This window comes from Cervus canadensis, chromosome 13, assembly GCF_019320065.1.
Source record: "Cervus canadensis isolate Bull #8, Minnesota chromosome 13, ASM1932006v1, whole genome shotgun sequence".
Lineage (NCBI taxonomy): Eukaryota > Metazoa > Chordata > Mammalia > Artiodactyla > Cervidae > Cervus > Cervus canadensis.
In genome coordinates, this window is record NC_057398.1 from 603,207 (window position 1) to 619,152 (window position 15,946).

The window sequence follows — 15,946 nt, forward strand, 5'->3', positions numbered from 1 at the left end:
TGTCACTGTGCCGCCTGACTGGGCTCTGAGGGGGCCCCACACTGTTGGAGCGGCAGCTTCAGCATGTGGCGCGGGGCCTGATACACTGCAGGTGCTTCACGGGCTGGAGGGCGCTGAGCAGCTGGGGGTCGGAGGCTCCCTGCACCAGGAGGCTTGTGCGCTGGGCCACAGTGGGCAGCTGCGTGGGTGCGGAGTTGTTTACAGGGTGAGCTTTCCTAGGGAGGAGACGGCGCGGGAGAGCTGAAGTCTCTCTCCCAGAGTCACACAGCCGGCAGGGGGCAGAGATGGGAGGGAAAAGGGCTGATGGCAGGGCCATCCCAGGACCTCCGACAGGACACCAAGGACACGCCCTATGTCTGCTCCGTCCAGTGTGGCAACTGCTAGCCACGTGTGGCCAGTGTAGACAAGGCACTGAATTTTCACTCTGATTTAATTTTAATGACCTGAAGTGTGAACAGTCAGTGCAGGCGGTGGAGGTCTGAACCATCTCGGCGGAAGGGCCCGCCACCCTCCTGGGCTGCGTGCGGCTGCCCTGAGTGGGCCCATGGCGTCCCTCTGACCTCTGTGTGCGGGTGGCCCACACAGGGGAAGCAGACACCCAGGTGGCCTGTCCTGACTGTTCTCTGCAGAGCCCTCGCCTGTTCCAGGCTCAGTGCAGGGAGGCCCAGGGCGTCAGCACTGGCCACTGGGGCAGGGAAGCACCTCTGACTGGGCAGAGGCCCTGGGATCACCCAGCTTGATCACTTTGCCCAGCAGAGCAGCCATGTCCCCTGAGCCTGGGACAGCCTGGCTCCCCCACATAGGGGTTCCTGCGGGGCTGAGGGTCAGGTCAGCCTGGGACCCTCTCCACCTCCGAGGCTACCCCTCACCCAGGAACCCGCACCCTCTCTTGCTGGTCTAGCTACCACTTTTCCTTTTCCAAGAAGAGGTGGAAATAAGGGTTTGGCCTGAAGTTGGTGCCAAACCTCGATTTCCAAATGCAGTATTCTTGAGCAGGCGGCACATCTCCGGCATCTGCTGTAGCTTGGAGGAGACAAAGTGAGCGCCATTCCCTGACTTCCGTGGCCTTAGAAACCAGGGCTAAAATCTACTTTCTCCCCTCTCACCTGACTTTTAGGAATGTCTCCTTCCCTGGCTTTGTCCCTCCTGACCGCCTGAATTAACTGGGTCAGCTGATGACCCTCTGGGTTTCCTGTCTCTCCCCAGTTCCTTTTGGCATGCACAAGCCTTGTCTTGGCTTGGAAACCACGGGGACCCCCCATTGACCTCCAGGTCAGATGCCAGCGCTCCCCATCAGCATCTGTCTTCCCCACCCCTGGCCGCCCACTTCCTCCTCGAACCCTAGCTGAGGAGATGTGTTACAAACAAGGGAGCCAAGGCAGGACAGAGTGAAGCGATTGCCCTTTTGTTTAAAAATACAGTGTTGTTCTCACAGGAGTCTGTGCAAAGCCGGAGCGCCTGAGGTTGTGCTGTGGTGTGTGTGATGGCTGGTGCTCTTTCCCTGGCTGGAGTCATACCCTTGTTGGGAAACGCGCAGAACTCTGAGACAACTCCGCGTCGGCTGGTTCGGAGCCTCCAGCGACAGTGGGGCCAAGCTGGGCTCCTTCACTGTGTGTGCTGCAGACTGTGTGCCAGGCGCCCCAGGCCTGGAGGCCAAGCAGGAGCCGGGGTCATGGGTATCGTGCCCTGGGTATCATAATCCGTCCAGACAGGATGTTAAGAAGACGGCCTGCTGAGCGGGCCCTGCGTTTTACTAACTGGTGTGTTTACTGAGTCCTGTGTTTCTCACTCAGCTGGACTCCCGTCTCACATAGGGGAAGAGGGAGGCTGGTCTGTGCAGCTAGCGGCTAGTGGGTAGGGCAGTGTGAGGAACAGGGCAAGAGCCCAGCTAACGCCCCCGCGGGAGCCTGAGAAAGCGCAGGACGCAGGACGCTGCTCAGCTCTGGGGAGGGCCTCTCAGAGGAGGCAGCCTGGGGACACCGCCAGGGGACAGGGACTCATCTCCCGGTCACTCCGGCCGCCCTCTACTTGGCTGCAGAGATGGGCCCTGCGTCCAGGCCTCTCCTCCCGGTGTGGACAGTCCTCCCAGGCCCGCCTCGCAGGACCAGGTCGTCTGCTCACAGGAAAAACGCACACTGAACAAGTCCCGCAGGGCCCTTGGGTGTCGGCCCGATGACCCCGGCGGCGGGCCTCCTACTACCCCTACCCGGCCTAGTTTCGGGTCCTGCTGCTCTCTCTGCCCCTGAGTCCCCGCCCGGCTCCTTCTTGTCTCATGGCGACGCTGCCTCTCCCGGCTTCCCGGGTGGTCCGGGGCACCCAGGGTCCAGCGCAGAGAACGCGCCTGTGCACAGGTTGCCAGGCTCGCCCGTCGACCCTCTCCCGGCCCTGCCCCGGGCGAGTCCAGCCAGGCGCAGAGAGGGCCCCGAGGGCTGCTGGGGAAAGGCCCCACGGCGGGTGACACCCAGCCTCGCCCCTGCTGTCGAGCTGAGAGCAGTGGGCAGGGCCCAGGGCGCGGGAACGCGGTGCCGCGCAGCCAGAGGGTTCAGGCTTCAATCAAACCTGTGCTTCCGAGTAAAGCACATCCTAGGAGCCGTGCACGCATGCGTGTGCGTGGTGTATGCAGGTGTGCGTGCTGGGTGCGTGCGTGCGCGCCCTGCCGGCACTCGTTGAGCTGCCGGGCAGTGGCGTCGGTGTTCAGTCTGCCCACGAGCTGGGCCCCGAGCGGCCTCAGAGCAGCCTGCGCTCCCCCAGCCGGGTCGGAGCCCCCCTCGCTCGCCCAGGGTCACAGCCAAGAAGGGTTCAACCCCGGGGGCGAGACGGCTCAGCGTCCCCCAGAGGGTTTCCGTCGTGGTAAGGCGGGTTCTTGGGAGAGCGCGGACTTGGAGCGCAGTGCACGTGCACAAACACGCCTCCGGAGCCCCGCGGATTGCGCGTGCCCGGCGGCTCACACGCCCCCACAGCGCCGCCACACAGCTCTGCGCTTCCCCCGCCCCCTCCTTGGCACCGGCCTCCCGGAGCCCTGCAGCTGGTCAGGGCGCTGTCCCGGCAGGATGCGGGCGGGCGCGGGGCGGGCCGCTCCTCCTGGGGAGAACAATGAGGCCGCTCTCAGGACGGGCCCGGGGGCGGGGGGCGGGGCCTGGAGCCACTTCAGAGCCGTGGAGGTGCGGCCCCCGCGGCGACGGCTGAGTGACAAGGCCTGAGTCACACACCGCGCGAGCCCGTTTGGAGGCACGTCCGGAGGCGCTCGGGCGCGCGTTCAGGGGTACCGGCTCCGCGGCTCCTCGACTCTTCCCGCCGGGCTGACGGTGCACCGGCCCGGGACCCGCAGAAGGCTCTGTGCCTGGGCTCCAGGGCCGCGCCTTCCGCTCCCGCCGCTGCCCTGCGCGCCCCGCGGCTCCGTGGCCACCGCCCCCGTCGTGGAAGGTGGGTGGGGCCTCGGGTGCGGCGGGAGGGCGGCTCTCCTGGGCCTCACCTCCGCCCGCACGGAGCGCTTCCTTCCTCAGGCTTTACCAGGGATAAAACGCTGGTGCCTCAACCCAGCCTTTTCATGGGTCGGGGCTGGCTCCCCAGCCCCTGCCCCACACCCCGTGTCCAGCACACACCTCAGCACAGGCATTTCTTGCAGGAAATGGAGACCCTGGGGTTTGTGGTGAAAGTGCATCCCTGGGAGGAGGGAGCTGACAGAGGCCAATGGCTGCTTTTGGGGTTTGAGAAGCCCAGGAGTGAGACACTCACGTGTGGTCCCCGGCCGGACTAGGAGGAAAACGCTGGGGCCGGGCCGGCCCACAGACTGGGGAGCTCTTGCCCACTGGTCACTGAGGGACAGGAGGTGGAGGAAATACTGTGCGCGGTCTGGCAGGCAGTCTGTAGGCACTGGCTGACTTAATCCGTACAAGGGCCCCAGGAGTCTGGGGGCGTTTCCCCATTTCTATGGATGAGGTGACAATAGTTAGGAGCCTGCAGTCTGGTGGGTAAGGCAAGGAGAGCGTTGACTTCAGCACTCTGTCCTGTGCTTTCTCAAGTGTGAAAGGGAAGCAGCGTTGGTACCCACCTTGGGGTTGCTGGGAGAATTCAGTAGGATTGTTTGGATAAAGGGTGGCCGGCGCTGGACACAGAGTGGACCTCCAGCAGATGCTGGCTGTTCCTGTTGTGATCCTCTGTGTGCAGGGTACCTTGGAGGTGTGGCGCGGAAGCCACCCTCAGGGCCTCTCATGATGTGAGAGGGTAGCTAGTCTAGGTGGGACTTGGCAGGATCCCTTGTCCCCTGGGATGTGCCAGGGGCCAGGCCCTCTGGATGGAGAAGAGGAGAAGGAGCCTGGGGGTGCGGTGGGGGGACAGCAGCAGAGAGAGACTGCAGCCTAGAGGGCCGTGGAATCCCACTGGCCCGTCTGGGGATGGTCGCAGGAGCCTTTGGGGTCTCGGATAAAATGTCCACAAGGGGTCCTGCGTGTTGAGTAGCCCCATCCTGCTCTCACATTCTGTGAACTTTTCTCTGGCTCGTCCCTGTTGGGGGTCAGCTTTGTCCTCAGCCCTCATCATGGCCCATCCCACTGGGGGGAGGGACGCAGGAGGAAGGTGCCTCGGGGAGCACGGCACGGGGCCCAGGGGACATGCCCACCGCCGGTCTGCTCATCGGCCCGCTTCTCTCTCGCAGAGACCTGAGCATGAACAATCTCACGGAGCTCTGGCCTGGCATCTTCCGCCACCTGCGCTTCCTAGAGGAGCTGTGAGTAGAGGCCTTGGTCGGGGCTGGAGGGAAGGGCTGGAGGGGGTACTGTGACCTCTGACACCAGGGCACTGGGCTTCCCGGGGGCGGGGGAGTCCCGCAGAAGGAGATGTTCCGAGAGGAGGTCAGCGCCACCTGCCGAGGCGTGGGGCTGAGGTGGGGCAGCGTGGACATAGGAACTCGGACGTGAGCCTCCACCTCCCTGAAGCCGACAAGCTTTCTGTCAACACTTCTTTCCTTGAAAGTAAAAGTGAAAGTCGCTCAGTAGTGTCTGACTCTTTGTGACCTTATGAACTATACAGTCCATGGAATTCTCCAGAATACTGGAGTGGGTAGCCTTTCCCTTCTCCAGGGGATCTTCCCAACCCAGGGATCGAACCCAGGTCTCCCAGATAGCAGGTGAATTCCTTTAATAGCTGAGCCACAAGGGAAGCCCAAGAATATTGGAGTCGGTAGGCTATTCCTCCTCCAGCGAATCTTCCCAACCCAGGGCTCGAACCCAGGTCTCCCGCGTGGCCGGTGGATTCTTTACCAGCTGAGCCACCAGGTGCCGGGGTCCAGCCCCAGCAGGATCCAGGGGAGCCCTCAGGATGAACGGCGTCGGCGAATGAGAGAGAGTGAGACAAAACTCGGGGCTGAGTCTGAAGTTTATTTTTGCACGGCTCCTTTATACCCTTAACAACATCTTTTGGGGGAAGTGCATATTGCTTACACACAGGGCATCTCAAAACATCACAGCAACTTGACCTTCAACAGAAACTGGATGTCACCCACATACTTTTTCGTTCACAAGAGTCTTTCTTATCATTTGGCCTTCAGGCCTGCTAACATTTTATGGCTTGCACCTGGTATGACTTAAGCAACTTCAGTAGCCGACCCTGTTTTTCTTATAATTAGTCTATTTTCTTTCTAATAAGCATCATCTCTATGGGAACTAGATAGGATTACATTTTTTACAGAACAGAAATGTGAAGGACTGCAAAAACAGCAGATATGGCACAAAACAGGCTCTTAGTCTAAAAGTTAACCACCTGCAAGAAGTCGCCAGCTAATCTCTATCTAAAGTATTTTCTATTAGGCATATTTGTGGCTATCATATTTGTGGAGCTTTTCTCACCCCATGAAGGGACCTATGCGTAATAGTTTCTTTTGTTAGCGTACTGTGCTTAGGATGTTTAGAACAATCAAGAGCATTTTGTGCAATGAGATTACACATTTATCAAACAAGCCAGAATGCCAGCAAAATGTTTGAATTGAAGCATTTCCTTCATCTCTGGCCCCTTCATAGGGTACCAGCGTCCAGAAGATTTATTAATTAGGGTTTTAAGTTGGTCCTCATTCAGTGAAAGAGGAGCAGGAGAGCTCTCGGCAGGCAACACAAGAATCTGCAACAGGGCAAGCAAGAACAACAGCAGAAAAGGGGGAGGATACAGGGTGGGGTAGAGGCCGAGGCCAACCTGGAGGGTCCCTTATCCAAGACGGCCTTGCCTGTCAGGTTTTTTCCTCGTGACCTCGTCATGGATGGGGTCCCGGACGGCCTTGCCTGCCCGGTATTTTCTTCATGACCTCGTCACGGGCGGGACCCCCCATAACGGCTCCCGGCAACCAGGGAAGCCCCTTCCCTTGGGGCCGTCCTTGACCTGCCCTTGTCCCGCGGGTCTGGCCGATGCCCACTCCCCTGTCCTGGTGGTTCTTCCTCCACGGTGAGTGCCCCCTCGTCCCCATTCCCACTGCTGCCGCTGCCCTGGACGTCTCCCTGCTGGGGGCTGCCCCAGTGCATAAGGACAAACTCCTGCTTCTCTGACACACTCTGCCCATTGCGGGTGGTCTCACCAAATCACGAGCCTTCTCTGGTTCCCCAGGACCCAGAAGAGCTGCTTCAAGGACCCTCCCTTAGCGGGCCCAAGCCCCCTGGCCAGCTGTGCTCCATGGCAGCCGGTCCGTGGCGCCCTCCTGCACTGGAGCCAGTTTCCCTCCAGCCCAGCAGGTCCACTGTCTCTCTGCTCTCATCAGGGCCAACGCAAGGCCCACTTCCTCCAGGAAGCCCTCTCTGGTTGATCCCTTCCCACAGCCTGGAAGCCTGCAGGCTGGCCTGACGCTCTAGTGACATGCATGAGTGAGTCCGCTCCTCGGCCCGAGCGCCTCCTGTCTCCTCGGGGCAGCCAGGCCACCCTCTTCCCACCCTGCCCTCCTCCTCGCCTGATCCCCGGCACCCCAGCCTGCTGGTTCTTGTTGGGCACCACCATCAATCTTGGGGTTCTGCTGGTTTCGCTTAAACTCTCAGGTCACAGGCTCCTGGTTCCAAACACACTCACCACTCCACCTCTACCCCGAGCCCTCTCCTCCCGCACAGCCCTCCCCACCCGGCCCTGGACAGGCCCCCAAGGGCACCGTCCCCTGCCCGAGCCCACGAGCAGCGCCTACGGCAATGCCGACTCTCGGTGTCAGGACGTTTGCTGGCCCGGAGCAGGGAGAGGTCTCTCGGAGGAACTGTGGGCAGTTCTCAAGGGAAGGGACAGAGCCAGGACGCGGAGGGGGCCCGCCTGGCGAGCATGAATGGCAGGACAGGGGCCACAGAGTCGGGCTGGTAACGGGCACAGCCTGAGCTGGGGCTGGCCCTCTGTCCTCCACTCCCCGAGGGCCTTGGCCCATTTTCAAGCAAAAATGCCCTCCTACAGAACCCAAGTGTGGAGACCCCAAAGATCACAGCACCTTTTTTGAAGCAGTGAGTTTTGAGAAAAGCCCGCATGCCGCAAAATGAAGATCCCGCATTCTGCGACAAAGTTGAAAAAGAACCAAATAAAGTGAAATAAAATGAAGTAAAGTGAAATAGTGAAATAAAGTGAAATAAAATAAAATGAAATAAAGTGAAATAAGATGAAATAAAATAATAAAATGAAGCAGAATGAAAGCAAAAACAATAAATGTCAAATAGAGATGCTCAGTAGAGAGATTAAAAAAATACAGCTTCTGAGCTGTGTCAGCCCAGCTCGCATGTCAGCAGGCCTCTGAGAGCTGAGTCCTGGTGATGCCCATGGGGACTTTGGAGTTCCCCAGGCACCTTACAGGCGCTCCCCGATGGGGACGTATGTGAAAAGTGGTCCGTCTCATCTACTTTTAGAGTCAGTGGTCACCCGTGACAAACGTGGAAGCGCTTGATTAGACCACAGTGTTAATTCATTCCTACATCCTGTTTCCTGCTCCAGATTAGTGGGGTTGGCTGTGCAGTTCGGGGCCCAGGGAGACCCACACATCTAGCTCCCCTGCTGACAGGACAGCACAGGGCAGGCTGTGGGTGGGCAGGTCTGTGCTGTGGGTGGACGTGGCCCAGAAGATAATCGGGTCTGGGAGACACCACACACTATGAACTGAGCCTCGGTTTCCTTCTCTGCAAGTGGGGGTCCTTGTGAGGTAGCAGGGCAGTCCGACCACCACCCTCCCCACCCGCGTCCCGGGACTTTCACGCGGGGCCACCACCCTGCCCAGCCCCTCGCCAGCATCACACGCCCTTCTCTCGGTTTGCAGGCGCCTCTCCGGGAACCGCCTCTCCCACATCCCGGGACAAGCGTTCTCTGGTCTCAGCAGCCTGAAAATCCTGTAAGTCTTAAGTCCCACGTTACGTGGAGACTCAGCTTTGAGGACTCTGGGCAAATGAAAACTTGGTAGCTTGCATCTTGCTTTGCCACTGACTTGCTTATTTCCTTATCTTCACTTTTCTCTTTAATTACTTCCAGGTCTTTGCTTTTGCCTTGTCCGATGCTTATGCCACAGTGTCAGGAAGTGACCGCCTCCTGGTGGTGTACCGTGAACATGGCCTGTGGGTCCAGGGCAGGTTCAGGCCTCTCAGGCCAGGAGGAGTAGGACTGTTTCTGCAGAAGACTCCACACTGGTTTTCTTAACTGCCCTTCCCCTCGAACCCTGGCCCTAGTCTCTGGCCGCATGCAGAATCCCTGCCTCCAGTTCCCAGGCATCTGTGTCCTTGAAGCAGGAGGAACATCCTCCTTGAGGGAGGGGACATGGAGGCAGCCTCTCCCGGACCCGAGTCCCCGACTCACCTTGTCCGCCCTGTCCCGTCCCTGGGAGAGAGTGGGTGAAAGGAAGTGGGAACGGGACGCAGGAGGTCTGAGGGCAGGCTGGGGAGGGTCCTTGGGTCCCGAGCTGGGGGCGAAGCAGATCCTGGGGGCCAGCCCCAGAGCACCTGAAGCCCGCTGCAGCAGTGAGCCGCCCCTTGCCCTGCTGCCCCTGCAGCCCCGCCTTGACCTGCAGGCCTTCTTTGCACAAGGCAGTCACCGAGGTGTAAGAAGGTCTAAAACCCCATCCCGTGCCTGTCCTGGGCTCCACCCATCTAGAAAGGAGTCTCATTTGCTCCAGGTTGTCTGCGGGTGGGTGGCCCTGTCCGCTCGGCCCGGGAGACCTCTGCTCCCAGCTGGTCAGCAGCCCCACCACCTCCAGGCGCCTTCCTCGCTCCACGTTGTCCGATGGCCCGCGAGCCCTAAGCCCCCTCCTGCCTTGGGGCCTGGTCCCTGGGGCTCTGGCTGCTCCCCTCCTCGACCTGCTCCTGCTCCGCCTGTGGGCACCGCCTCGGTCCCTTGTCCCTGCCTCCCTCCTCTTGGCGGGAGCGCCGGCCCTCAGTGCTTCCTGCCTCCTCTCTCCATCTGTCTGTCCTGCTCCCCCCAGTGCTGCTGCCCCTGGGTGGGGGGGCACCCCCAAGCCAGACATGGCCTAGGAGGCCTGCTGGGTGGTGGTCCATGCCCGGTACAGGCCCAGACCTGTGGCCAGATTGGAGAGCGGGGCTCTATCTGCTGGGCCTTCAGAAGATGAGACTCAGTCCCGTGTGTAAGTCTCCAGCTTACGGACCAGCCTCTTCCTCACCTGCCTCAGGCAGTTAATCAAAGTCTCCCGAAGCTGCAGTCCCGCCCCCTCGACGTGGTGCTGGCCCAGCGGGTTGGGTGGCTGGAGGGGCAGTGGCTGGAGCTGAGGGCAGCCTGCCACTGACCCCCAATGGTGCCCCTAAGACCCCCCCTGAAGTCACCCAAAGCCTTCACGCCTGCTCTTTGCCTGCAGGCTGCCTCTGCTTTGGCGGTGGGAGGGTGGGGGGGGGTGGGTGGGGTGGGGAAGGCACCCGCCTACTTAGCGCCCTCAGGGTGGAGGTTCCGCCTGCATCTGGGTGTAAAGGGCAGGTGTGCGGGCCTGAGGGGGCACTGTCCTGCCCCCAGCTCTTTCCTGACCTCCCCTCCCTCCACATACCCCCCAGAGGCCAGCAGGGAAGGACTCTTCAGAGGCAGTGGCCACCCAGGCCCCGCTTAGAGCTGGGCGAGTGGGCCCCTTGCCCAGGGCCCCAGGGCTCTGGAGTGGCTTTCTGACAGTGTTCGCAGCATGACTCTGGGGCCTGGGGCCAGTTGGGGTCCCCATTTATCCTCTTCTCACTCCTGGACTCACGGCCCGGCCGGTCCAGGAGGGCAGTCCTTCTAGCGGCTCACGCCCGGCTGGACGTCCCTGCTTTTGTGGGGTCGTGTGTGATGGGGTCGCCAGCTGGTGCTGGCTTGCTGACCTGGGTGCCTCAGATTGCCCCTGCAGACACGCACACCGCACAGAGGCATTCGCCTGGGGCCGGCACAGCCTCCCCTTCCCAGGGAAGCTGCGGGCTCTCAGCTGCAGAGGAGACTGAGGCCCAGGGAGGAGACGCAGCTTCTCCCCATGTCCTTCTGGGCCAGGATGCTGGAGGGGGCTCTGCCCTGCTTTCCTGCCTTGCTGCCCTGGGTGTCTACTCCGTGTCTTCCCGGGCGCCTTGTCCCCGAAGCTCCTTGGAGGCGCCCTCCAGGCCCTGTGGAGCCCTGGGGACAGATGGCTTGGGGCTCAGGCTGGATTCTGTGGGCGGGGTCCTTCACGCCCTCTCTTCCTCGCAGGATGCTGCAGAACAACCGGCTGGGAGGGATCCCCGCGGAGGCGCTGTGGGAGCTGCCGGGCCTGCAGTCTCTGTGAGTCAGGGGGCAGGCTGGGCGCCCCTGCCTGGGCCTGAACCCCAGGTCCCGACAGTGCGCTCCTGGCCTTGGTTTCCTCGGGAGGTCGTCGTCATCAGATGTGTGTACGTGTTTGCCCAGCCCCTGCGGAAGGCTGCGGGAACCAGACCTCCCTGGGCGGGCCCTGGGCACCATCCTGGGCCGTCTGACCTTCTGCCACGGAGCCCGGGCGGGCTTGAAGGCTGCTGCCTCAGAACCGCAGCAGGACGGGGCTGTCTTCCTGACCTCGCTGGCTCCCGGGCTTGGCGGGGCTTTGAGCTCAGATGCCTCATTGGCCACCAGGGACCCGTCCGGCCCTCCCCGGAGCCCTGCGGTTCCTGTCCATCTGCTGGGGCCTTCACGGTTCCCAGTTCCTGGGCGGAAGCAGAGACAGGTGGGTGAGGGAGGGCCTAGCCGCCCGGTGCTCAGGGCCGGTGCTGGGTGCACGGGGCGGCCCGGAACAGGTGGGTGCCTAAGGCGTGCCTGTGAACCAGCTGAATTTGTCTGACCGGAGACTAGGTGCTTGGGGAGGACTCAGCCAGGGCCGGGCCTGGGGGCCCTGAGGCAGGCGGAGTGGGTGGTGCTTCCCTGCCTGTGGGTCCTCTCTCCCTCCCCAGCTGCCCGCCAGCCCCTCACCTGGGTGGCGCTGTTGACCCGCCGTGGGTGAGCACGGGTCGTGGTGACGGAGAGGACTCCTGGGTGGACGGCCAGGCTGCCCACCGAGAGCCCGGCGCGTGGTAGGGGCTCAGCAAGAACGTGCTGACGGTGGGGTCGGCGAGGCGTGTGTCCCGGGGGTGAGCCGGGAGGGCACAGGGCCCCTTTGGACTTGCTGGGTGTGCAATACCGCGGGGGAGTGGCCAGGCCTCTGGGACAGGACGGAACACGGGCCTCTCTGCCTGTAGTATGTCAGAGCGTACTTGTGCGAGCGTGTGTGTGCGTGTGTTGGGGAGAAGGGGGCATAGCCCTGCGTGAAGGTTCCACTTCGTGGGTGTTCCATCAGAGTGAGACACCCTCCACTTAACTCGGGCGCCCTGTCACAGGTGGACGGGGGAGGCCCAGGTTGCTGGGCTGAGGGGTGGGGGCTGGGCTGCTGGAACAAATGAGGCACGATCCCCCTCGCTTGTCTTGCCCGTCTTTAGTCCCGGAGGCCTCGCTTCCTGGTTCCACCCTCCAGGGTGAGGACTTCACACAAGCCCAGGGAATCCCGGGGGACACAGACCATCCAGAACAAGGAGGCAGGGTGGGCTCCTGGGGAGCCAGGGCTGCCGATGCGCTGAGGTCCTGGTGGCTCTCGAGAGCTCTGGTCCTGGTCAGACCCCAGGCGGGCTCGGGGGGGCCGTGAGGCTGCCTGTGCCCAAAGCCGTCAGTGCCCCCAGAAACAGCAGCCCACCCCGGCCAGGTAGGGTGCAGTGAGGGCCCTGCAGCCCTGACCGGCAGAGCCGGGGGCCTGCTGCAGACCCCCCAGTGTGGCGGAGACGGAGCTGCTTGTGTGTGGGAGGGGTCCCCTGGGAAAGCGCGTTCTCGGGTCTGAGTGCTGCGGGATGGGGAGGCATCGTGGGGCCAGGACAGTACCTTTGGGGGACAGGCCAGGCAGAGAACAGTTTGCACAGTCTGGCGGGACCACATAGAGCAGTGGTTCTCCAAGTGGGGTCCCGAGGCAGCAGGGCCAGCCATACTGGGACCCCGTTGGCCATGCCTTCCCAGGCCCTACCCGCACCCACAAAATTGTAAACTCTGAAGGCGGGACTGCGATCACGTTTTCATGAGCCACCCCCCCACCCCAACAGATTCTGACACCCACTAAAGAGTGAGAACCAATTATGCAAGAAAGGGGTGTGTGAGTAACCTGGGGACATGGGTGTCCCCCACGTGGGCAGCTTCAAACAGCAAGCCATACAGTTTGGGGGCCAGAGAGAAAGGTCTCAGCAGGGCAGCCCCTTCTCAGAGCCTCTTTGGGTCTGTGACTGCCGCTGCTCCGCGTGGCCACATCCCCTGTCCTCACGTGGTCTGTCCTCTGCGTGTGTCTCTGTGTCTCTCATGGGACACTTGGCAGTGGATTTAGGGTCACCCTGATAATCCAGGAGGTCTCACCTTGAGGTCCGTAGCTTACTCCCACCTGCAAAGACCCTTTTTCCTCGAGGATTCCCTCCACAAGTTCTGCGGGTTATGACAGCAACACGCCTGCTTGGGAGGCACCACCCAGCCAGCAGGGGGTGTGCGGAGGGCAGAGGAGGGCGGGCAGGGGTCCTGTGGGGAGCGGCGGGGGAGAGTTGAGCACTGAGGAGGCTGGAGTCTTGGTGAGGGCAGTGGCCTGTGAGCCAGCCCCGCAGGGAGGGCAGCCTCCGCCCAGCACGGCCAGGAATCGGCAGGAGAAGGGACGCGGCCCGGAGGTCTGGGCGGCGCCCCCCCTGGAGGTGCCTGCCCAGCCACAGGCCAGCACCCACGCTGATTGTGAGCTCTCAGGTGACCTGGGGGGTGTTGTCAGCACTGCCAAACTTGCCTGCCTGCCAGAGAGGGCCCATGGCCCAGCCACGCGGTGGGGCGTGCCGCGGGGTCCCCAGGGAGGCCTGAGGTGGCAGATGGCCTCCCTGGCACGGCTGTTTTGGGCCCCGTGATGATAGGCTGCTTTATTTGGATCTCCCAAGGTTCCGGGAGTTGATTACTACATGCGTCTGGGGCAGAGGCTGCTTCGAGGTGGGTGGTGGGCGGGCATGTGGGTAGCCCCGTGCACGTGATGAGGGTCTGACCCGGGTCATCGGCCTCCCGGAGTGTCTGTGTGGCCGGGATCCTGTGGGGCTTCTTTCAGACGTAAATGTCGGTCTGGGGTAGGGTTGGCTCCAGCTGGGCCACCCAGGAGCAGCGTGGCACTCAGCACGTGTGGGCTCCTCAGCGCCACAGAGCTCCTACAGGCCTGGCCCTGAGAGGGGCAGGGGCACCTCTGAGTGGGGGCTGACCACTCAGATTGAGATTAAGCGCACATGGGCCCCAGGTAGAGCCCAGAAGTGGGATGACCCTCCCCGCAGGGGGACGACAGGCAAGGATCTTCCCTCCTGCCTTAGTGCCTCTTCTTGAGCAGCTGAAGCCAGTGCAGACCCCGGCCTGCGTTCTGGTTGCATCTGGAGGGAAGAAGAGACCCAACCCCTGGTGTCCATTCATCTGCTCATCCACCCATCCATCCACCCATCCATCCATCCACCCATCCATCCATCCATCCATCCACCCATCCATCCATCCACCCATCCATCCATCCACCCATCCATCCATCCACCCACCCATCCATCCACCCATCCATCCATCCACCCATCCACTCATCAACCCATCCATCCATCCATCTGTTCTTCATCCATCCATCCAACCATTCAACCACCATCCACCCACCCACCCACCCACCCATCCATCCAACCATCCATCCATCCATCCATCCATCCATCTATCCATCTGCCCATCCACTCATCCACCCATCCATCTATCCATCCATCTACTCATCTACCCATTCATCTATCCATCCATCCATCCAACCATCCACTCATCCATCCATCCATCTATCCATCCATCCATCCATCCACCCACTCATCCATCCATCCATCCAACCGTCCATCCAACCATCCATCCATCCATCTGTCCATCTGCCCATCTGCTCATCCACCCATCCATCCACCCATCCATCTGTTCTTCTTCCATCCAGCCATTCAACCATCATCCACCTACCCATTCATCCATCCATTTATCCATCCATCCATCCATCCATCTATCCATCCATCCATCTGTTCTTTGTCCATCCATTCAACCATCATCTATGCACCCACCCACCCACCCATCCGTTCTTCATCCAGCCAGCCAGCCATTCAACCATCCTCCACCCACCCACCCACCCATCCATCCATCCATTCATCCACCCATGCATCCATTCATCCACCCACCCACCCATCCATCCTTCCATCCATCTACCCATCAATCCCCCTAACCATCCAGCCATCCATCCACCCATCTACCCATCCACCTATCCAGCCATTTACCCACCCAACCATCCATGCATGTGCCCATCCATCCTCCAGCCATCCATCCATCCAACTGTTCACTTGTTTAAGCCTTGCTGAGTGCCTGAGCTCAATAATAAAACAAGGGCCTTGCCTTTCAGCAGCTCCTGCTTGTTGTGGGAATATCACACCCAGACCCCCATCCTTATGCCTCCCTTCCTGTACACCGTAGACTTATGCTACTGAGACAGAAAGTCAGTGCAGGTGAATATGATGTAAAATCAGTGTAGAAAGTGAAGAGGGAGCTGACGGACATAATGAAAACCAGGGGAAGTGGTGTGTGTAATAAGCATCACACTTGTGGTTAATATTTATGGAGTGCTCACTGTGGCACCAGGCTCTAGGCCAGTGCTCAGCAGACATCAGCTCGTTGATTTCTTGTGACAGATCTCCATGTGAGGTCCGATGGTCCCCATTTTACAGATGCGGAAGTGAAGGTTCGGGGAGTCAGTCACAGAGTTGGGAGATGGTCCGTCTGCACGTGTGCGCTTAGCCATAGCCGCAGAGCATGCAGGAGGTCAGCTGGGAGAGACCCCAGAGGCCTGGTTCCCAAGGCCGCCTGCCGCACGGCGTGTGAGAAGTTCACAGGGTGCACGTTCCCACGCCCTTTCTCAGACCTCAGTCAGCATCTCACAGCTGGGGCCCAGGACAGTAAACTTGACAACAGTCTCCCAGGTGGGATCCGATGCAGAGCCAGGTTTGGGGACCACGCGATGATCCTGGTGACTCAGAGTGTGTTTCCTGCATCGGCAGCACTGGCCTCACGTGGGCTGGTGAGTTGTGCAGAGGTTCAAGCTCCCCTCTCGACCGAGGGGGTCAGACTCTGCCTTTTAACAAGACGCCGCACCTTCCCAGCTGTGAGCACACCACTGAAATCTGGGACTCACTGTTCTTTGGTCCAGGAGCTCCTGGGACACCTGCCTTCTCTCCCAGCCCTGGTTCTGATGAGCCTCCATTGTTATTGGCTCCCTGTTCCCCCATCCCTTGGCCCTGCGGACTTTCTTTGCAAAATCATCAAGCCTTAACCCCTTTTCTTCCCTGTCATCCCCTGCACGCATGGGATGAAAATGTGAGGACCTAGAGGGGAACGTTTGGTTGTGGACCTGCCTAGAGGTGATGAGATGTACCAGATGACCTTGGAAGATGCAGTTGGAGACACGCAGGTTAGACTTCAGGAAGAACTT

The 15,946-nt window shown here is 60.9% G+C and overlaps 1 protein-coding gene across 10 annotated transcripts in view; it reads left to right on the plus strand.

The window, feature by feature from the left end:
* The window catches only part of LGR6 (leucine rich repeat containing G protein-coupled receptor 6), a 78,998-nt gene that overhangs the window by 11,151 nt on the left and 51,901 nt on the right, over positions 1 to 15,946 (plus strand). For 9 of the 10 annotated variants that reach the window (XM_043485305.1, XM_043485314.1, XM_043485315.1 and 6 more), the window contains exons 2-4: positions 4,655 to 4,726; positions 8,252 to 8,323; positions 10,633 to 10,704. In XM_043485305.1, the coding sequence (XP_043341240.1) occupies positions 4,655 to 4,726; positions 8,252 to 8,323; positions 10,633 to 10,704 (216 nt within the window). Of the gene's footprint in view, positions 1 to 4,654; positions 4,727 to 8,251; positions 8,324 to 10,632; positions 10,705 to 10,901; positions 11,120 to 15,946 lie in introns of those variants that run through there. The other variant, XM_043485313.1, reaches the window with a different exon arrangement.